This window comes from Aspergillus fumigatus, chromosome 6 (assembly GCF_000002655.1).
Source record: "Aspergillus fumigatus Af293 chromosome 6, whole genome shotgun sequence".
NCBI lineage: Eukaryota > Fungi > Ascomycota > Eurotiomycetes > Eurotiales > Aspergillaceae > Aspergillus > Aspergillus fumigatus.
The window spans coordinates 2,791,301-2,811,733 of record NC_007199.1 but is presented as its reverse complement, the minus strand read 5'-3'; the positions used below and the strand labels follow the sequence as shown (position 1 = coordinate 2,811,733).

Here is a 20,433-nt window from a genome sequence, read left to right as displayed (position 1 = left end):
GCGTCGAGTGGCTGTTGGGCCACCCACGGCACTAAGTAATGCGTAAAATCTATCTCATTGGAGCATTCAACTAATCAATTTCGCGTCTCTAGGAGACAGAAGGCTACAGGTACCCAAGATAACGCACTGGATGCTTGCCTTGGCAATCGACCACGCTGAACAGAAACATGCACCAACTCCAAGCACGAAGGGGATGCGTTACCTCACTAAGCATTCGTCAAGTCTGGAAAATCCACCGAGAGTCTCTGTCGCCCTGGAAATCGCCTCCTGCATCCCCAATATCTCCGATAATTGCAGTTATGCCCTTTGCCTCTCTCTGCTTGGCCTTATCGATGTTCTCCCGATTGAGCACAGCCCACAGGACACTAACCACAGCGATATTCGCAAGGAGGTACCCTAATGCAAATCCATGGCCAACATAGTAGCGCGGACTGCTTTCAGTCCGATAGAGTTGCGTGCCCATTACAGCTCCCAAGTTTCCAATCGAAATCTGCATCGCATTGGCTATAGCGCGTTTGGTTTGCCCGGAGACGTTGTTGGCCGGCCAAGACAGCACGATGGCCACCGAAGGGTAGATGCCACCAGCGGCGAAGAAGACCCCAGCGTAGCATACAGACGCTCTTTTTGAAGTGAGAAGGAGGATATATCCGATGCAGGCGAACGTGGTCGAGCCAATGATGAATGGCGCGCGGCGCCGAGTGCGTTCAGAAAGGATTGCGACGATGATTGTCAGAATGAATCCCAAGGCATAAGGAGGGACAGTAAGCAGCTGGGCCTTGGCAGCCGAATAACCCAGTTCCTTGATGATCGTGGGCTACATTCATTATCAGACAGCAATATAGTCTATTGTGTCGACGCATCTTACCATGAACAGCGATAATGTGTACAAGGGCAGAGACATCGTGTGAAAACAGAGCCCGTACAACCAAACCTTAACATCTTTGAACGCTTCAAACACTGCCGTCCAACTGAACTTTTCGTCCCGGGTGGCATCGCTATCGTTCTTCAGGCGGAATTGGATGAACGCGCGCTCCTTGTCTGTCAAGAACTCTGCAGTTGCAGGGTAATTGTAGACCCAGAAATAAGCGACAATGGACATGACAACAGTCACCAGTCCTTCCTTCGAGCTAGTTAGCTTAAATCATCGTTTAAGAACGCTTGGTATCGCGCCGTACCAATATAAATATCCATCGCCAGCCATTGTAGCCACCAACACCACGCATATGCGCAATGCCCTACAGATGGTCAACGGGATGTCACTTTGCCTCTGGTTTGCGATGTACGAACCCAGGCAAGAATGCCTCCAAAAGCACCAGCAAGCGACGCAGCGCTGAAGAAGAGGGCAACGCGATAGTGCTGCTCATTTCGCTTATACCACATAGAAAGATAGAAGACGACGCCCGGAAACAGTCCACTTTCAGCGATCCCCAAGGCTACAGACGTCGAAGCACCACGCCTCAACGGACTACAAGGCCCCTTGAGACATGGGCCCCTTTCGAGTCAGCACTTCTTTTGAGCGTATGCAATGTTTATCACTTTACCTGTCCGTGATGTCAGGTATCCCGCGTAATTCTGGACAACTCCAAGAAGTGTGGCAACGATACCCCAGAGCAATGTGAGTGTGGGGAGCCATATCCGAGGTGTAGTCCTCTTTAGCACAATGTTGGAAGGGACCTCAAAAGCGACGTAACCAATGAAGTAGAGTGTGAGACCAGTAAGGTACATGTTGCCCGCTTTGAAACCATATTGTCATCAGCATCGGATCATGCGAATAATCGTGAACAACGCCACGCACTCATCCCAATATCCGCAGCCATTCCCTCCAAGCGAGCGTTGCCAACTAGAAACTTTGAATAAGTATTTGATAATCTCTTTTTTGGCTTGAAACGACAAATTCAAGAGCCTACGTACCATTGCTTCTGTCTAAGAAGGACAGAAGATACAGTATCGTCAATGGTGGAAGGAGTCGGTAATCCAGCTTACGCAACAACGCCTTTTCATTGATATCGAATTGACCTCCTTCTAGACTGCTCTGGGAAAGCGAATTTGATTTCATCGGTAGCGATGCAGGCTCCGATTTTGTCTTTTCCTCAACTAAAGCCATAGTTTCGAGCAACTCTACCTGGTGGAGGTTTTGCGCGACAAGGGGACAGTTAAGGGAACTTTTAGGTAGAACGGTATCGCCAGGACGGACAATAGGTGACTATTAAGGTTCTGAGAGGTCATCAAGCGCCGTATGGCACACAGGACACCGCACACCATCGTTGCCGTAATTGCGCGATAGGGACAATGACGGACGCGGCCTGGGGAAAGTCGATCCCGCATGGCCATAAAACAAGAGAAAGTAGTCCATCAAATGTCCGACCAATAATCCCGATCGACTGAGACCTCAATGCCAATAAGACGCTCTTGTGAAGATATCTGATAGCCGTGCTTGATGAGCAATCGGACCACCGTGATCTCGTCATCGCGGAGGTGGGGTGTATATTTGGAGATCGACAGCACAACACATTAAAGCAAGGAATATCGTCAAACGGAGGAAGCAGGGAAAACGTCAAGTGTCTTTTTCTCTGCTTTAGACTAGATCTGAGCGTGGGCTTCACAGCCACCAAGCCAACTTCTTCTGGCTTCCTTCTAGCACGCCATCCGCACGGATAATGGAATCATTGTCAACCGTCATTAAGAAGCGTTGCAGCACTAGGGCCAGCAATGTTCTGGGATATACATAAGATATCCCTATCTACATCGTCGTCTAGATACTATGAGTCAGTATGAGAGGAAAAAGAAGAAAGAAAAGAAAAGAACATGGCCTTTGGTGACTTGTCACTGAGTTGCAGTAAGGGAGCCATGGCGCAGAGAACCTGGCCTAAAGGTAGTTGGGAATGGATGCTCCTGCTAGTAATGTCTACATTATGGATTCAAAAGATTCGATCGATTACACAAAAGAAAGTAAATGATATTCTGGTCCTCATTCTTTTTCAATTCCGTACCTTCTCGAAGGAACCGATTTGGGAACCTGCCTCTCGAAGATCTACTGTTTGTAGTGTAAATTGGAAATAGACAGGAGTGAAAGATCAACAGAGGATAGTCGAAGTAGACGTCAAGTTCTCATTGAAACTGAAATGATGCAGAATGATTGAGATGCATCGATGAAATGGGTATCTCTGTATGATCGCTACCGTCTGCAGCGTCCTGTCCCACCCAGAAACCTTGACCAACGCCCGTTTGAGAAATCCCAACCCATCCAAAAGATATCCAATCCAAACCCATAAGCCAACTTAAAACCGTCCCAAAAAGCACGCCCAAGTAAGAAAGAAAAGATGAAAAGGAAATAGAAAAGGAAGATAAACGATGAAAGGAAAGAAAACGAAAGCACACGCAACACACATAAACCACACCACACATGACACGCAAAACACAAAATACACCCCAAACATACAACACATACATCACACGTAACGGATCATGAGGTTCATAAGAGAGATTCATCTAATCTATAAGGCGAGTATATCTAGTATTCCTCGCGGAAGCCTACGTGTATAAACACTGCATAACTTTTCAGAGACATGACATGAGGTGCTGAAAGAACATCGGAAAACAAAAACGAAGAGAGAATTAATGGAACGCTTGACCACACGAGTCGTCAGCGTCCCTCTTTCCCTATATAAAACATGAGATGGCCTATGGTGCCAGGATCAACGCAAGCAGAGCCATGCGGCAGTAGAGGCCATATCTCATCTGCAGATTTAAGTCAGCACAACTCGACACAAACGAGAGACGAGAAAGACAAGCAACTAACCTGTCTGAAGTAAGCCGCCCGCTGGTCGAAATCAACCTCCTCGGCGATCTCTGCATTCCTGGGCAGCGGGTGCATCACGACCATGTGGCTCTTGGCGTGCTTCATGAGAGCGTTGTCAATGATGAAACTGTTCTTAAGACGCTCGTACTGCTCGAGATCAGCGAACCGCTCCTTTTGCACACGAGTGCAGTATAGGACATCGGAGCGTGCAACAATCTCTGGTGTCAACTCCTCAGACTCGAGCACCAGCTGTCCGGACGCGACGACTGTCTGTCGGACTTCCTCGGGAAGAGAAAGATCCTTGGGCGCAACGAGCTGGATGCGCACGTGATAGAACTGGAGCAGTTTGATGAGAGAGTGGATGGTGCGTCCATATCTGAGGTCACCAGTAAAGGTGATCGTCAAGCCAGTGACAGTTCCAAGCTCTTCCCGAATCGTGAAGAGATCGAGGAATGCCTGAGTGGGGTGCTCGACGCTGCCATTTCCGCCGTTGATGACCGGCACTGGCGAGAATTTGGCAGCCGTCTCAGCGCTGCTGGGATCGGGGTGACGCAGAACAACTGCATCTCCGTAGCAACCCAGGGTGCGGACAGTGTCCTGCAAGGTCTCACCCTTCTTGGTAGAAGAATGCTCGGTGGAGATGGCAATAGTCCGTCCGCCGAGACGCTGCATGGCAGCATCAAAGGATGCCGAAGTGCGGGTCGAAGGTTCATAGAAGAGAGTGGTAAGGACACGACCCTTCAGAATGTCAAGAACACCCTGGCGCTGAACGCCGAGACGCATCTCCTGAGCCACCGTGAAGAGCAGGTGCAGGTCAGCACGGTTGAACTGGTTGACGGAGATAACATGCTTCTGTCTGAAGGTCGACCGCGACAGCAAATCGTGCAGGGAGGAGGAAGTCTGTACAGGAGCATACAAAGGAGGACCGAGCTCATTGGCGGCCGAATCAGCGGGCCTTTGCTTGAACGAGCGACCTGGAGTTCCCGAAATCGACAGTCGTCTGTCAAGAGAACTCTCCGGGCGAGCCTGGACCATGGGAGACATGGCCTTGACAGACGGAGATGCAGGCACAATACGATGGCCAGACATATCGGTTCCCTTGGGAGCATCGCGAGTCACTTCACCATCGAGGCAAGAGGTCTTGCCCTGGAAGGTAACCCGTTGAACAGCACCCCGCAAGCTCTTGCCATTGAAGGGAGACCAGTACGGGCTTTGGAAGAGGTATGGGCGGTCAACTTCAATCTCAACAGAAGTGTCGGCTTGGTCATGGAGCTCGAAGATCTTCTTGGGGTTCTCGTAAAGGCGAGAAACAATGTCCTCCACGGTAAGGCGACCCTCCGACACGGCGGTGAAGAGCAATGGCAGCGACTCGGCAATACCAGAAACCGGAGAGGCCTGTTTGCCAGCAAGTTGGAAGGGGATACTGCCGATGGAGAAAACATCAATGGTGCTCATGTGCTCCCACAGGGCGTTCTGGTCCTCAGCAGACGGCAAGAAGTTGCAGTCGGGGAAATCTTCTCTAGAGAGGAAGAGACAGAAGATTGAGACGTCGCAGGTAACCTTCAGACCCTTCTCCTTGCTAAGAGCGATGAGGTTGATATCTTCCTTTGAGGTGACGCTCATGACGTGAATGTTGCGGCTATGGAGGCTCGCCAGTAACAAGATTGATGCGAGATCGGTAGACTTGGCGTCGGTGATCATGGGCTTGCTCGAGGGCCACACCGAGAAGTGGTTAGTCACAGCAGTGACCTTGCTGATGTTCCCAGACAGATGGTTGAAAGGAATGAACAGAGAGCCCACCTCTCCGGTGACTTGGCCGACCTGCTCGGAATTGGTGGAAGTCGCCACAACGGAGAAGTTGAAGTCACAGTACGAGGCCTTCTGGGCATTCTGCTGGGCAACTCTGAGAGCGCGAGCATCCGTGACAGAAGCGTCAACACCCACGGGCATGACGCGAATCATGCTGAAACCAGCAGCAATCGAAGCCTTGGTGACAAGTTCAAAGTCATTGGAACCGGGAGTGACCAGTCCAGGGACGAAGGCGGTTATGTTGATCAAGCCAGGCAAGATGATGGTGCGATGGCTGGTCTGATAGTCAATGGTCTGCACGTTCAGAGCGAAGTGGCGGGCGATGGCTTCAATCAAGATTTTGGCGTTCTTCACGTTGGTGACCAGAGGAGTCTGGTAGTCGACTGCCATACGACGAGTCCGGTAGCCTTTACTCATGTAGTTCGCAGGACGTCGGAAGCGGTTGTTGGATGGCAAGTTGATATAGAGGTCAATGAGGTTGTTCGCCAAGTGCTGAGTAAGGGAGTACTCGGACTTAAGGTCATCTTCCTGACCAGGAAGAACCTCCAGATACTTGACAGGTACACCGTGTTCCTTTAGGAAGTCGGCAGTACCAGAAGTAGCAAAGAGATTAAATCCCAACTGGTGCAACTTCTTGATGGACGGCAACATCTCCATCTTCTCCTTGTAAGAACCAATCGAGAACAAGACGTTCTTCTTGGGAAGACGGAAACCGGTGGAGATCAGAGCCTTCAGATAAGCCTCGTACTTGTCACGACCAAAGGAAGCAACTTCTCCGGTAGAAGCCATCTCAACGCCCAGAACTGGGTCGGCACCGGAGAGACGAGAGAAAGAGAACTGAGGGACCTTGACACCAACGTAATTCTTAGGGATGGTAACTGGAGGGTACTCAGCGAAAGGCTTGCCGATCATCGCCTTGGTAGCCATCTCAATCAGGTCGACACCCATGACCTTCGACACGAAGGGGAATGAACGAGAAGCTCTGACATTGCACTCAATGACCTTGATATCGTTGTCTTTGGCAATGAATTGAATGTTGAAGGGACCAGTGACGTTCAGAGCGTTTCCGATCTTAGCAGTGGCCTCTTCGATGCGTCGAACGGTCTCAGGGTCAAGATCCTGAGGGGGCAAGATCAGGGTTGCGTCTCCCGAGTGGACACCGGCGTTCTCAACATGCTCAGAGATAAAATGTCCGACCATGACACCGTTACGAGCCACGGCATCCATCTCAATCTCTTTGGCGTTCTCGATGTACTTGGTGATAACGACGGGGTGCTCACGTGAAACATCAGCGGCCTGGTTGAGATAGGTAGCAAGATCGTGCTCGGAATAGACGGTGTTCATGGCAGCTCCCGAAAGCACGTAGGAGGGCCGGACAAGCACTGGGTAGCCGACCTTGTCGCAGAATCCCTTGGCCTCCTCGATGCTGGTAAGCTCCTTCCAGGCAGGTTGATCCACGCCGATACGGTCAAGCATGCGAGAGAACTTGTAACGATTCTCCGCGCTGTCAATCATCTCAGGAGAGGTACCCAGAATCTTGACATTGAGGCGGTGGAGGGGCAGGGCGATGTTGTTCGGGGTTTGACCGCCCATCGAAATGACCACGCCACTAGAGGACTCCAGTTGATAGATGTCGAGAACGGTTTCGAGGTTGATATTTTCAAAGTACAACCGGTCAGCCTCATCGTAATCGGTACTGACAGTTTCAGGGTTATAGTTGACCATGACAGTCTTGAGGCCCTGCTCACGGAGAGTCCGAATAGTGCGCACAGAACACCAGTCGAACTCAACAGAGGAACCGATTCTGTACACACCAGACCCTAAGACCAATATACCATTATCGTCGAAAGCAACATCATGGGCAGATGCGTTGTATGTGAGGTACAAGTAATTGGTCACTGAAGGGAATTCAGCAGCAACGGTGTCAATCTGCTTGACAATGGGGATAATGCCAGCTTCAACACGTAGCCGCCGGATGGACAGCTCGTTCGAACTCAGGAACTTGGCGAGTTGGCGATCAGAGAAACCGAGCTGCTTGGCCTCGCGCAGAAGAGGACGAGGAACAGTAGTTGCATTGTAGGTGCTCATGAGCTTGCCAAAGTCACTCAAGCGCTTGAGTCTGGCGAGGAACCACTTATCAATCCTAGTAAGCTTCCAGATGTCGTCGACGCTGTAGCCAGCAGCCATGGCGTTGGCAATGGCGAATAGACGTTGATCTGAAGGTGTCTGGAGCTCCTGATCGATGGACATCAGTGCATTGGTTTCATTGAACCCTAAGTTGTGGAAGTCAACAGAGCGAATGGCTTTCTGAATCGCTTCCTCAAAGGTACGTCCAATGGCCATAACCTCACCAACACTCTTCATCGAAGAGCCAAGTTGGGTCGACACACGAGTGAATTTCTTAAGATCCCAACGGGGAATCTTCACCACACAGTAGTCTAGAGAGGGCTCGAAGCAGGCACAAGTGACCTTAGTGACTGAGTTCTTGATCTCGTTGAGAGGAATACCCAGACCAAGCTTAGCGGCGATGAAGGCAAGAGGATAACCGGTGGCCTTGGAAGCAAGGGCAGAAGATCTGGACAGACGAGCGTTGACCTCAATGATGCAGTATTCCTTTGAGAAGGGGTTCAAAGCATATTGAATGTTGCACTCTCCGACAACGCCAAGGTGTCGAATGACATTGACGGCGGTGGTACGCAGCATGTTGTAATCCTCATCAGACAGAGTTTGCGAAGGTGCAACAACAATAGAGTCACCAGTGTGAATACCGAGAGGATCAAAGTTCTCCATGTTGCAGACAGTGATGCAGTTGTCCTGGCAATCACGGACTACCTCATACTCAATTTCCTTCCAGCCCTTCATACTCTTTTCGATCAGGACCTGGGGGCTGACGGCGAAAGCCTTGGTGCACAGCTCCTTCAACTGATCCAAGTTATCAGCGAAGCCACTGCCAAGACCTCCGAGCGCATAGGCAGCACGGACGATGACCGGGAATCCGATATCCTCAACAACTCTGAGAGCCTCCTCCAGGTTGGAAGCAGACGCAGACTTGGCGCACTTCTCGTTGATGGACTCCATGCTTCGAGCAAACAACTCACGGTCCTCGGTCGTGATGATGGTGTCAATGGGCGTACCAAGGACCTTGACACCGAGGGATTCAAACTCATCCTTGAGCTGGATACCGACTTGAAGGGCGGTCTGACCACCAAATGTGACATAGATGGCATCAGGGCGCTCGTGCTTGATGACCTTGCGCACGAACTCGGCGTTGACCGGGAGGAAGTAAACCTTATCCGCAAGACCCTTGGAAGTCTGGATAGTGGCAATATTGGGATTGATGAGGATAGTGTAGATTCCTTCTTCCTTCAAGGCCTTGATAGCCTGGCTACCAGAGTAGTCGAATTCTCCAGCCTGACCAATGCTGAGGCCACCGCTTCCCAGGATCAAAACCTTCTTGACAGAGACACGTGGCGATGTCTTGATGTTCTCTGCCTTCGTTCCGCCAGGGAAAGAGACAGGCTTCTGAAGAGCATCAGAAGAGGTAAGAGTGTCCTTGATAGTGTTGATGAACACATCGAAGAGGTACTCAGTGTCCCGGGGACCAGGAGTGCTTTCGGGATGGAATTGTACACTGAAGAAAGGGCGGCTCACATGCCGGATACCCTCATTGCTGCCATCGTTTGCGTTGACGAAAAGTTCCTCCCAGCCCTCTGGGAGAGTCGAGGAATCGACAGCGTAACCGTGATTCTGGGAGGTGATGTGGCACTTGCCCGACAGCATGCTGGTACAGGGGATGTTGTGACCGCGGTTACCGAACTTCATCTTGAGCGTCTGGGCACCAACGGAACGAGCAATCAACTGGTGGCCCAAGCAAATACCAAAGACAGGAGTTCTGGCCTCCTTCAGGGTCTTGGACAGATTGTTCACAGTTTCAGAGAGCATCGCTGGGTCACCAGGACCGTTCGACACAAACAGACCGTCGTAGTCCTTGCCGGCAAGCTTGGGGAAATCGTAGTCCCACGGCACAACGAGAACCTCAACACCACGAGCAAGCAAGCAACGCAGCTGGTTGAACTTCATACCAACGTCCAAGCAAAGGACACGAACCGGGCGGCCAGATGGGTGTTTGAGTGCGACATTCTCGGGGGGTGTGAAAAGGCGAGGCTCACGGATCGAAACTGAGGACTATGTCAGATATCGAACCCTTCAAGAGTGCGTTTCTGGTGTTAAAAACCCTACCTTCACTCACGAGGTTCTTCTTGTTGGGATCTACCCATTCGACCTGTTCGAAGGATGACCTCCAGCTGTCTTTGTCACCTGGAGTCATCTCCACGACACCATCGGCGATTTCAGACTTTGAAAGCATCATGCGGCCGAGCATGCTCCCCTTTTCACGGATGCGCTTAGTCAGAGCACGGGTGTCCACTCCGTGCATGGCGGGGACGCCCTGCTCCTTGAGCCACTGCCCGAGGGACGACTCGGCGAGGAAGTGAGAGTAATCCTCTCCGGCGTACGTTGCAACAACGAGAGCCGCAACATGGATCTCTGTAGACTCAAAATATTTGGGCAATGTCTTCAGAAGCTCGTCCATGGTCTCACGGGAGGGCACACCGTAGTTGCCCACCAGAGGGAAAGTGATGACCAGAATCTGACCGCGGTAGGAGGGATCAGTGATCGACTCTGGGTATCCCACCATACCGGTCTGGAAAACCAACTCTCCTGCCACACTCTTCTCAGCACCAAAGCTGTAGCCCTGGTAGATTGTGCCATCCTCAAGTTCGAGGGCGAACATCTTGCCGCTGCTGCCTCTTACTCGGGCAGAAGCTGGCGGAATCACGGCTCCATTTCCTGAATCCATTGATGGGAGTGGCTGTAGTTCTTTGTTGATCTGATTGTAGGACACAGCCCCTCCAGACAAAGGGCTGGAGGGGAGAGCGACCTCGTCGTTACCGGCAGACTGTGGCATTGCGGTCTCTGATGGGGGAGGGAAAGGTCCTCTCGGGGACAAATTGGCAAGGGGTTCACTCTACCGTAGCATCAGCAGCCTCCACGACTCTTTTTGATGGTAAAGATAGAGGAGGACGAGTGTTTCTCTACTGCTTCAGCACAGGAAGAGGAATATAGAAGAAGAGAAAGAATTCTCGTGCGAAGGGCAGAATAAAAAAATTTGTGTATGGGGTGCGCAAGAAGCTCTCTCATTGGACTGGTTAGCTTGACCGATCAGGGTGGTTTTGCTGGTCCTTACCGCCTGCAGACTTTTTTCTTGCTTCCATCACTCGCCCCACGGAAGGGTGCCGCTTGATTCGATAAATTAGAGATACTTGACCTCACAGTACACCAATAGATCTATATTTGGAAGAATGATTATAGGTTGTTTCTTGAATGTCGACGACCAATTGATCATTTATACAGTACACAGGCAATTTTGCACAAAAAGAATAAGCGAAGCTGGGTAGCTGCCTTTTCGTTTTATTTATTTTTTTTTTCTGCCAATTTTCCATGCCACCCTTGGCAGAGCGCAACGCAAACCAATGCTGCCACTCGCTACCCAGATTCGGCTAGTTGCCTCGTCGAGACCTTGGAATAGAGCCAGAGAAGTTGCAGGCGGTGAGCTTTTCCAACACCCTTTCACTTCATGACTGCTCTGTATTAAGTATATCAGTTGAGGACATATGCAAATAGATAGTTTCGAAAGTGGTTACAAGCCAAGTGATTGCATCTATGAGACTTATTCAGATGCCTCACCAGAGTCGCAGCTCTGTGAATACAAAGTAACGAAGCCAGGGACTTCACCTCTACGCTAGTATTAAACCAGTGAGAGGGTGGCGCTTCCAAATCTGGACCCCATACCAACAATCTGGATACTGTTTTACGTCTTCTGGTTTCGTCATAGGAAATCTGAGTTTTTAGCGAGCAAAGTGTACCACCAGAGAGATATTGAGGTCTTGAACAAGGTACTGGAGTATTGTGGGAAACCCTATTCATTTACACATATTCTCAAAAAGCAACTCTTCTAAATTTTTAGCAAGCATAATCCACATCATCTCAATTAGGACTGCAGATGTTCGGGGAGCATCTGCTTTTTTACACCAATTCTCTGAATTGCATGAGGAGCTCATGTCATGAGTGACCGTGCTCCGTCTCACCCCTCACTTGAAATTTGCAAAATGAGGAACGAAAGCACTCCCTACTCTGTAACATAAGAACAATATGGTAGATAGCTAATATGTTTTGAGTGTGAACGACGGAGTACCCCTGGCTAGCCCAACCACAGTCCTGGGCCAGCCCAGGATCAAAGCTCTACTAGCGTAGACTCAACCTCATGCACCCTACAAAACTTAAACAACTGGATTAATTTGATTAATATTGAATGGCCAGTACTTGCTCTGTAGAGTCAACAAAGTTGTAGGACTTTCAGGCTTAGGAGCCTCCATAGGTCTACACAGTATGGAGAGAGGATGGCTATGTCTATGAGCATAGCCATGACTGGGGGAGATAAAGTCTGTTGGATCTGCAATAAGGACAAGATACCTAAGAGTACTATCTCTTGCATGCATGGGTAGATCTTCCCCCCACCACCAACTGCAGCAGGCGCATGTTTCACTGCATGGATTATCTAAATCCAGCCAACCCTCTCGAGCTTCAACGTTCTTGTTTTTCTGCTTTCCAGCCTTCGGTTGCTTTAACTGAGGCTTTTGAGCCCTCAGACAACCTTTTTTTAAAAAGAAAAAAATATCGTCAGCCCTTGCTTATGTCCTGATTTTCTTCCTGATTTTCTAATGTTCATCTTTTACGGCCTTTGTTTCGGCTCTCCCTTCACCAGTCCCCTCTCCATACCTTAGCTTGACAAAAACGCGCCTCTCACGCTACGCTGCGTTCGCCAACCGGGATGCCTTGATTGCCTGTTATCGCTCAATTGGTCAACCCCTGGAATATCGGAATCTGGATTCGAAATAATGCTCGCCTCTCTTCTCCGCCCGAAGAAAAGAAGAGTTTACGCGGAACGTTCCCCATTTTCATCCCCTTACACGACTCGAGAAGGTTTTTGGCCTTTTCGCCAGGAAGAGGCTCAACATGCAAGTCCTCGGATGAGATACAACGAGACTCATGGCGCGCCACTTGACGAGGACTATCAACATGCAGATGATCTCGGTGAATATGCAGGTCAGGAGGAAGAAGATCGTCCTATTGAGACGTCTCCTCTTCTTCCCTTTTTCTCTGCTTCGCATCTAGGTATGGCCATCTCTTCGTGCGATTTTTAATGTCTCACGTAATACAAGGATTTAACGTGATCGCTTGCGAATAGATGCTCTTCCGGTCTACGATATCACTCATGCAATTCGGCTGTTGATCGAGTCGCGGTGCGAAACCACGCTCACATGGGACCAATTGCGCTCTCCGCAAATTTCACAGTTTCTAGTGAAGCCGATCCAGCAGAAAATTATAGCATTACACTTCTCACGTGGAACATTATACGCTCTGATGGCAAACTGCTTGCAATTCAATAAGGAGATTCACTTGAATCCTGGAAACAGTGGTGCGTCTCAGACGAGAGCCATGGTGAGCGAGCTTCTTGCGATCAAGCTTCTGCGGGAATACTCGACAAGGGAGTTGATTGATGCTCTTTCTTACGAGTTTTATCCCCTGCAAGGCCAGACGTCAGCAGTTGCTCAAGCATTCCAAGAAACATTGGGCAAGTATCCTGGCACCGGCAACAAACCACTAGCAGGTGTTGCGCGTATTTCCTGCCTCGAGGTTGCCATTCGCGCTCAAGCGAAACGATTTTTAGCTCATCCTGTAGTGGTACAGCAGCTAGAAGCAATTTGGGCTGGTACAATAGTCTTTCATTCAGCTGCCGACAATCTCCATCGAACCCCAGCGGCAGCACAAGGGAATGGAGGCCCCGCATACGGCACTGCTCATGCAGCATCCCACAGTTCAGCGCAGCTAGTCTCCCGGCCACGGCGGTCAGCGACGCTTTACGATCCAAGGGATGCCTCTCTCTTCAAGCTCTCCCGGCTTCGGGTGCCTCGATACCGACAATTTCTATCCACTGTATCATTTGCTGTCCTCCTAGGCTTGTTTCTCGCAGTTCTAGTGCAACGGCGAGTGGATATTTCGTCTCTGGAGCTTATCTTCTGGTTTTGGAGCGCAGGGTTCATGCTTGACGAAATCGTTGGCTTCAACGAACAGGGCTTTAGTCTATATCTCATGAGCTTCTGGAACCTGTTTGACCTCGGGATTCTATTCCTGCTCTTCTGCTATTATTGCATGCGGCTGTATGGTGCTCTGATGCCCAGCCCATACAATCACGCGATTGCCGACAGAGCATATGACATCCTCGCCGCCAATGCGGTTCTGCTCTTTCCCCGACTCTTTTCGGTCCTGGATCACTACCGATATTTCTCACAGTTGCTTATTGCGTTCCGCATAATGGCTTCGGATTTGGTTGCAGTGTTTCTTCTGGTCGCCATTACGTGTAGTGGGTTCTTTGTCGCCTTCACTCTATCATTTGGCAACATTGAAGAGCATACCCCTGCGTCTGTTGCTTATGCCCTCTTCCAGATGTTGATGGGATTCACTCCGGCTGCGTGGACGCTCTGGGACGATTACAACATCCTAGGCAAGATCATTTTGACACTCTTCCTGTTTATCTGTCACTTTGTTGTCGTGACGATCCTTATTACTGTTCTGACCAATTCTTTCATGGCAATTGTGCAAAATGCCAATCAAGAGCATCAATTCTTGTTTGCAGTCAATACTATTTCGATGGTCAAATCGGACGCGCTTTTCTCCTACGTCGCACCCACTAATATCATTGCGTGGCTGGTGACGCCGCTCCGTTATTTCATGCCTTTAAGACAATTCATCCGACTCAATCGCACTATGATCAAAATCACACATTTTCCGGTCCTCTTCACCATTTGCCTTTACGAGAAGGCGATCCTTAGTCCCAGAGTTAATGAGCCGATTGATCTCATTGATCATTCGAATCGTCCCGACGCCTTGTCTCGCAGTCGGGCCCGTCACGGTCGCTTCAAATCATTCAATCCTCAAGCTCCTCGCCTTGTACGAGAACCATCAGTGGCAACGTATCAGAAAGACCGCGCTCTTGAAGAAGTTTTCCGGAATCCATTGGAGGAGACAATTCGGCGTCCGCCGAGGCTGATGCAACAGAGAAAGAGCAACAATATTGTTAGCAACTGGATGCAAGCTATGGGATCTGGCCCTGTACACCCTCCCGACGAGCAGGACTCGGATGAACTCGATCGATTGGAGAGACCCCCTCGGAGGTCTCGATTTCCCTTTCGAGGAAGGACCACAGGAAGTCTCCGCGATTTTACCGATTCCAACCGTTCTGCCACATCAGATCCTGAAGGGCATTTGGGTCATATTGTCTCATCACCTGCCACGCCACGTCGTGAGAGAGCCAACGTGTCTCCGGCCAGGATACGACAGCTTTCTCAGCACACGGACATTGAAGGCGACGATGAGTTAACCAGCGATGATACAGAAGTTCGTCGTTCGAATCCTTCAAGTTCTGACAGAAACGGCGGTGTGAGTCCAGGTAAAGCAACACCGAAGTTCTACAGCTCCCGGCCCTCCACGGCGAGAGTCAAATCACGCAAAAACAGTCCTTCTCGGCGTCCTAAGTTTCACACGCGGAATTACTCCGCCGCGACAATGCTTTACAACCCTGTCCCCTCGGTCAGCAACGACGAAGGAACCGACGTGTCTCCTGTTCCCATCAGACCGAGAGCGGAGACGCCTTCAGCAGGGGATGATGCAGCCACTGCAACTTCCGTAGACCAATGGATGCACAGAAGGCATAGTTTGGATGTTGGAGTTTCTCAAAACGTGGCTTTGGCCAGGTCAAATCCCATGTCTGTACCTGACTTGGGCAGCTTCTTACCAACCAAATCCCAACACCGGGGTCGCCGTCAGGCATCCCATTTGTATGGGCTGGGCTCTGACCTTGGCGACAATCGGGCAATTGCAAATGGATTCTTGGCTGCTTTGCCTGCAAGCTTCACGACGCAAATGGAATATGCTGCGGGTGGCATCCCCAGACCTGACAGCTCTGGTAGCAATCAAGACATGCTCAGCAAGCTTGTCTTGGCTCGCATGAACAATATCGAAGAGGGATTCCGTGAGATGTTGAAAGAAGTTAAAGATCTCCGGCGGGGCGAGTCCAGTCGAAGCCAGAGTCGACCTGACGAAATGAGAAGCGCCCACAAAGGCAAGAAGAAACGTATGGAGAGCAGAGATTCGAAGAAGAAAGCTCAAGGGTCCCGCAAAAGCAAGAATAGCAGCGAGGGGATGCAGTCTGATGGACTATCGACGGACTCATGACCACGGGACTATATGACATGATGATACTACGCGCCCATGATTTCCTTTCTAGCACGAGCTCGTACACGAGCAGTAATGACGTTAATCTCTTTTATGGCTTATTGTCTCTATCACCGTGTGGCTGCCTCATATCATTTACATCAATCTGCAGTTGATACCCTCGACAGTGAGCCAGAAATCATGAAATAATCTGTTGTTTTCTTTTCACCAGACTTTCACTAGGCCTGATTCACCCAAATTATCAGTACCATGTTCCTGGACGTCGCGCGTGAGCCTCATAGAAGGAAGCATGCAGGATCAACCCTATTTCTTCCTTATGTCCTCAGGGACGAACCCCCTCCTGTTGCCCTCAGGGAATTTGTCACCGTGACCACCTTGCATAGCCGCCCGCTCCTCGTCGGAAACCAAAGATCTCCCATGCTTCGGCGCAAGGGCACGGAATAACAGCCACGCCCCAGTTATGACGCCGAACATGCTCGCTAAAGCGAAATTTCGGGATCTGCCAAAGTAAAAGGGCACGAAAGTCAGATGGCCGTCAGGTATACAATAAGGGTCTTGTATGAGATGACGTACTGGACAGCTCCTTTGTGGCCATGTGTGATGGGCCCATCTTTGGCCATTTCTTGTTGGTTTGATGAATCGAGATGGACGGTTCGTTAGGTCGTACTGGCGTTGGTTTCTCGATCGAAATTACAGTCTGGGAGTGGTAGTCTTGATCATGAACAATACGCCCAGGAATATCTACTGTAGTTCTCTGTGGCTAATGACCTGCCCATGATACTATATCTTTGCGATGATTTGACGTCACGCATGAAGCTTGAACCAGGAGCCAGGGACACTTGTATAGTACCATGGATCGATCACTGACCATATCTGTATATGTGGATTTAGCTTACTACTGCCCGTACATCCCCTTATGGGGTATTTTCTGTAGTAAGGCAGAGAATGTGTAGGTAGGCCAGATCACAATGATTAACAATATTCCTCTTTGACATGGGAAAACGGCCAGTAAGATCTTTACTTTACCCATCAGCCCAACATGTAATATGCCTAAATAACACAGTACAGGTTCAAGATTCATAGGTTATTACAGCCATTGTACTGTCAGAGAATCATGTCTGTCTTCTCATCATAGCCCAAGTGTGCGCGAATAAAAAAAGATGGAAGCCTACGGGGTACAAGGAAATGCAGGCGCTTTCCTATCAGGTGCACCAGTGGTCTCACGTAGTCAGCCTCATTCCTGTCGTTTGGAATGAGGCTGACTCGACATATGATCTTAATTACATTTGTTTCGTTTTCCGTTTGAAATCTTCTGGTGATGTCTTTCGGGTTTCTGGACATCTAATCATGTTTTAAAGCATCGTTCCTCGTCCATGAGTCAGATTTCATCAGCTTCGTTCTGTTCTCCTCCCATCCAGCGACGATTCATACACAGAGGCTGCTTAACGCTAGCACCGGAAAATAACGACTCGGCTGTATGAATATGGACTCCTCCAATTTTGAAGAGTGGCAATGGCCACGATTTCCAGCTGGATCCACCTATATCCCCATTCGACCAACACCCCCAAGGAGCAAGACCAGAAATGCTCCTGCGCCTTGCCCACCGCTGCTCCTTCTAGACAACGCAGACACTCTCGTATTCATCGATTCAGCACCACGACCATCGACCAGCTCTGTTTTACCTGCCTCAAGGGAATATATCCCCCACCGCGTACACAGCCAGAAGCTCTTGGAAACTGATTCCTCTTTCTTCAAGGAGCTCTTCAATCCGAGAACGCAGGCTCGGATTGTCAAGCGCCGTGGACTCACTGGCGGACTCACAAATGGGCTCAAGTATGTTATAGATCTGACTCCTCCGACAGAGGGGGAAGAGGCGGTCATCACCATTACGGAGCTTTCTTGCCCTCTTGGTATCAGAACCTGGACCCGATGTCAGAATCGATGGTGCCTCCCTGCCTCATGCGTTGGGGGACAGGATGAGGTTGAGGCGTTGGATACAAATACACACAAAGACTTCGGCAGACCGCCGTCCCATGAGTCGAATTTTTCAGTCGCGCAGAATTCTAAGACAGATGGACATGCTGGAAACCATCAAGAGGATGAGGTGGGAAACAAGGCTGTCAAAAAACCCCAAGCTTCGGATCTCAAGACAGAATGCAAGAATCTTGAATTACCGCTAGATTACTCTGCTTCTCGTCACCATGCAGGCATTGAGCAGATCTTGCAGGCTCTGGAGGATTTCCATCCTCAACTTGACACTCCTTGCAAGCTTTGGACCTTTTTCGCCCTGGCAAAGCTGTATGATATCGCCACGACACCGAAGATATGCGACCTCATTCTTTCCTGGTTCTACGAGTCCACCAACGTCCGATTTATTGAGATCCACCCAGAGATCAGCTATCGGATCTCTTGTGGAATCCAGTGCGCCTCCCTTTGCCGTGACACCTTCTCTATCCTTGTAGGGGAGGAGGCCCTACTTCTGCTGGCTAATCGGGATGAGCCGGCGCGCCTGGGGAGGCCTCAAGAGACATGGCATGGACGCCTCCGTGAGTCGCTAGATGACACAGAGCTCCAGCGTATTGAGTACGCAAGTAAGAGCTTTCTGGACTATGTTATAGATCGTTTTGTTCACTTGATGGGGGCTAGCATGGCATGGCTCCATGATTTATCCGAGTATCAGAAAGTTTATCATTTCCAACCGAGATCCTCACAAGAAGAGGAAGCCAAGGCATGGCTTCTCACTGCTCTGAAGGACTTTGTGAGATGCACCTTATTATCGCCACTAAGCGGCGAATTTCCCAAAAGAGGGCACCGAGAAGTATCCCTCAACTCGCAGGATTATGAGGGCTATCCGCCCCCAGATTTCGCGTACGCTTACAGAGTGATGTCACCAGCAGAGCGCATTATGAGCAGGACATTTTGGCACAGTCTATCCATTGAGAGCTTCAGTGGCCACTGCCCTATTCTCCCCGCAAAACAGCCCTCCACCATTGCCTCCCTTGCCATGAGCATTCCACAGTTCAGGGAGCAAGAAAACTGGCAAACCAGTGGTATATTACGAAAAGGGTTGATAGGCAGAGTCGCGGACTTCAATACTTTCTACAGAAGGCTGGGGCGGAGAGTCTTCGATTTGGACAGGGGACGGCCCCAAATGACGGCAAATACACCCACATCGAGGTTCTCTATATACAGCGCGGCTCAACTACAGAATCTCCCGGGGGTTGATATGGTTCTACCATGTGAGATGATAGAATTTGACTTAGACATCTTCTTCGCTCAGGTTCAGGCTTACGTAAATGAATACGCCAGGCAGATGATCACCCCTCGTTCTTCAACAATGTTCTACGAATTAACTGATACGCTGACATGTCTCACGGAGAATGAGTTCAAATATCTTCCCTTGTGGGCTGGTGGCAATGATGACGGATCCGGAGGCGTCTTCACTGATGATAACGTGCCATTACTTGAGACTGGGGGCTTCTCGACCCCGGGGCCAGCAATCCATACAGGTAGCACGGCCTCCTCAGTGATGTCGCATTCCACCATCGGAGCCTCAGAGATTGAGACTACAGTCCAAGGTGCCTCCCACAGGGCCACGGAAAGTCATCAGGGTGATCTAATGTCGATTGATACGAATATTGAAGGGGACAGTGAAAGGAACAGTAGCCATGTATCGTTTTCGCGGCAGAGTGCTGACGACGATACCTCGATCGACCTGAGCTCTGCCGATGACGAGTTTGACTTTGATGCCGCTAGTGACTCTACCGAAACCGTCGTTATGGGCTCTCCGAGTCATAGTGACCTTCTAAGTGACTTTGAGGAGGTGCATATGGATGACAATGATTCTGGTCCACGTCACTGAATGCTGATAATCTGCTTTGGCGACTTTGAATTGAATCTAAGATTTGGTTGGCATAGACGATTTGGGGTCAATGAAATGTTGCACAAATAACGCATTATGATTGATGGATGACAATATTGAGCCCTTTTCGATGTCCTGCAAACATAACAGAAACCTTGAGCAAGTACACCACGGTGATTATGTTTCAAGTGTCTCTAATTCAATTGACAAACCCAATTGATCCTCAATGTAATTCTGTCTCAGATCAAGAAAGATGCCTTTCCTCGAACTTAGATTTCACTGGCCTGTCAATAGGAATAAAGGTATTGTCATTGGTTGCATAAGTGACAATGCTCTTTGAAACACCGTCTTTGTCGAGACGATCTCTCTACTTGTATGTCTTTTCTGGCACTAGCATGCTATGTAGTACCCTGTGTGTCTCAGCTAGTAAATGTCTACGAAGGAACGAGGTACAAAGTGTGCAAAGGGTGAGACTCAATGTTCAATGTAAGACACTAATGAGATGCCTATTCGACTTCTTCAAGTCTTGATATCTAGAGATCTATTGTCAAGCCAATGAGACCTTACCATTGTTCTTTGTTTTCGACGATTGCCTTCGAAATCCGGCTTA

The 20,433-nt window shown here is 49.8% G+C and overlaps 4 protein-coding genes across 4 annotated transcripts; 2 read left to right on the top strand and 2 right to left on the bottom strand.

Annotated features, from left to right (window-relative positions):
• Positions 1–59: 59 nt before the first annotated feature.
• On the bottom strand, positions 60–2,962 carry AFUA_6G11320 (allantoate permease family MFS transporter). The gene is made up of 7 exons (XM_745923.2): positions 1,912–2,962; positions 1,796–1,840; positions 1,542–1,733; positions 1,288–1,433; positions 1,176–1,235; positions 866–1,120; positions 60–814 (listed from the first exon to the last, which is right to left on the bottom strand). The coding sequence occupies exons 1-7, from the start codon at positions 2,102–2,104 to the stop codon at positions 218–220; spliced, it is 1,488 nt and encodes a 495-aa protein (XP_751016.1). The 5' UTR covers positions 2,105–2,962; the 3' UTR covers positions 60–217.
• An 11-nt stretch (positions 2,963–2,973) lies between these two features.
• AFUA_6G11310 (bifunctional carbamoylphosphate synthetase/aspartate transcarbamylase) lies at positions 2,974–10,879 on the bottom strand. The gene is made up of 4 exons (XM_745922.2): positions 10,854–10,879; positions 9,848–10,802; positions 3,800–9,786; positions 2,974–3,738 (listed from the first exon to the last, which is right to left on the bottom strand). Exons 2-4 carry the CDS (start codon positions 10,572–10,574, stop codon positions 3,682–3,684), a joined length of 6,771 nt encoding a protein of 2,256 aa, XP_751015.2. The 5' UTR covers positions 10,575–10,802; positions 10,854–10,879; the 3' UTR covers positions 2,974–3,681.
• A 1,288-nt stretch (positions 10,880–12,167) lies between these two features.
• On the top strand, positions 12,168–16,735 carry trp2 (ion transporter). Its single transcript, XM_745921.2, has 2 exons — positions 12,168–12,841; positions 12,915–16,735. The coding sequence occupies exons 1-2, from the start codon at positions 12,565–12,567 to the stop codon at positions 15,959–15,961; spliced, it is 3,324 nt and encodes a 1,107-aa protein (XP_751014.2). The 5' UTR covers positions 12,168–12,564; the 3' UTR covers positions 15,962–16,735.
• A 476-nt stretch (positions 16,736–17,211) lies between these two features.
• AFUA_6G11290 (uncharacterized protein) lies at positions 17,212–20,048 on the top strand. The gene has a single exon (XM_745920.2). The coding sequence runs from the start codon at positions 17,439–17,441 to the stop codon at positions 19,821–19,823; it is 2,385 nt and encodes a 794-aa protein (XP_751013.1). The 5' UTR covers positions 17,212–17,438; the 3' UTR covers positions 19,824–20,048.
• The last annotated feature ends 385 nt before the right edge of the window (positions 20,049–20,433 follow it).

What these genes read in the sequence shown, in the direction of transcription:
- AFUA_6G11320 (XM_745923.2), bottom strand. Translation starts at nt 2,104, where the DNA reads ATGGCTTTAGTTGAGGAAAAGACAAAATCGGAGCCTGCATCGCTACCG. An exon ending in CTTCTTAGACAGAAGCAATG is followed by an intron (nt 1,841 to 1,911) that starts GTACGTAGGCTC and finishes CAAAGTTTCTAG; the next exon opens with TTGGCAACGCTCGCTTGGAG. An exon ending in GGCTGCGGATATTGGGATGA is followed by an intron (nt 1,734 to 1,795) that starts GTGCGTGGCGTT and finishes ATGGTTTCAAAG; the next exon opens with CGGGCAACATGTACCTTACT.
- AFUA_6G11290 (XM_745920.2), top strand. Translation starts at nt 17,439, where the DNA reads ATGAATATGGACTCCTCCAATTTTGAAGAGTGGCAATGGCCACGATTT.
- AFUA_6G11310 (XM_745922.2), bottom strand. Translation starts at nt 10,574, where the DNA reads ATGCCACAGTCTGCCGGTAACGACGAGGTCGCTCTCCCCTCCAGCCCT. An exon ending in GAAGAACCTCGTGAGTGAAG is followed by an intron (nt 9,787 to 9,847) that starts GTAGGGTTTTTA and finishes CATAGTCCTCAG; the next exon opens with TTTCGATCCGTGAGCCTCGC. An exon ending in GGGCGGCTTACTTCAGACAG is followed by an intron (nt 3,739 to 3,799) that starts GTTAGTTGCTTG and finishes TTAAATCTGCAG; the next exon opens with ATGAGATATGGCCTCTACTG.
- trp2 (XM_745921.2), top strand. Translation starts at nt 12,565, where the DNA reads ATGCTCGCCTCTCTTCTCCGCCCGAAGAAAAGAAGAGTTTACGCGGAA. An exon ending in TTTCTCTGCTTCGCATCTAG is followed by an intron (nt 12,842 to 12,914) that starts GTATGGCCATCT and finishes GCTTGCGAATAG; the next exon opens with ATGCTCTTCCGGTCTACGAT.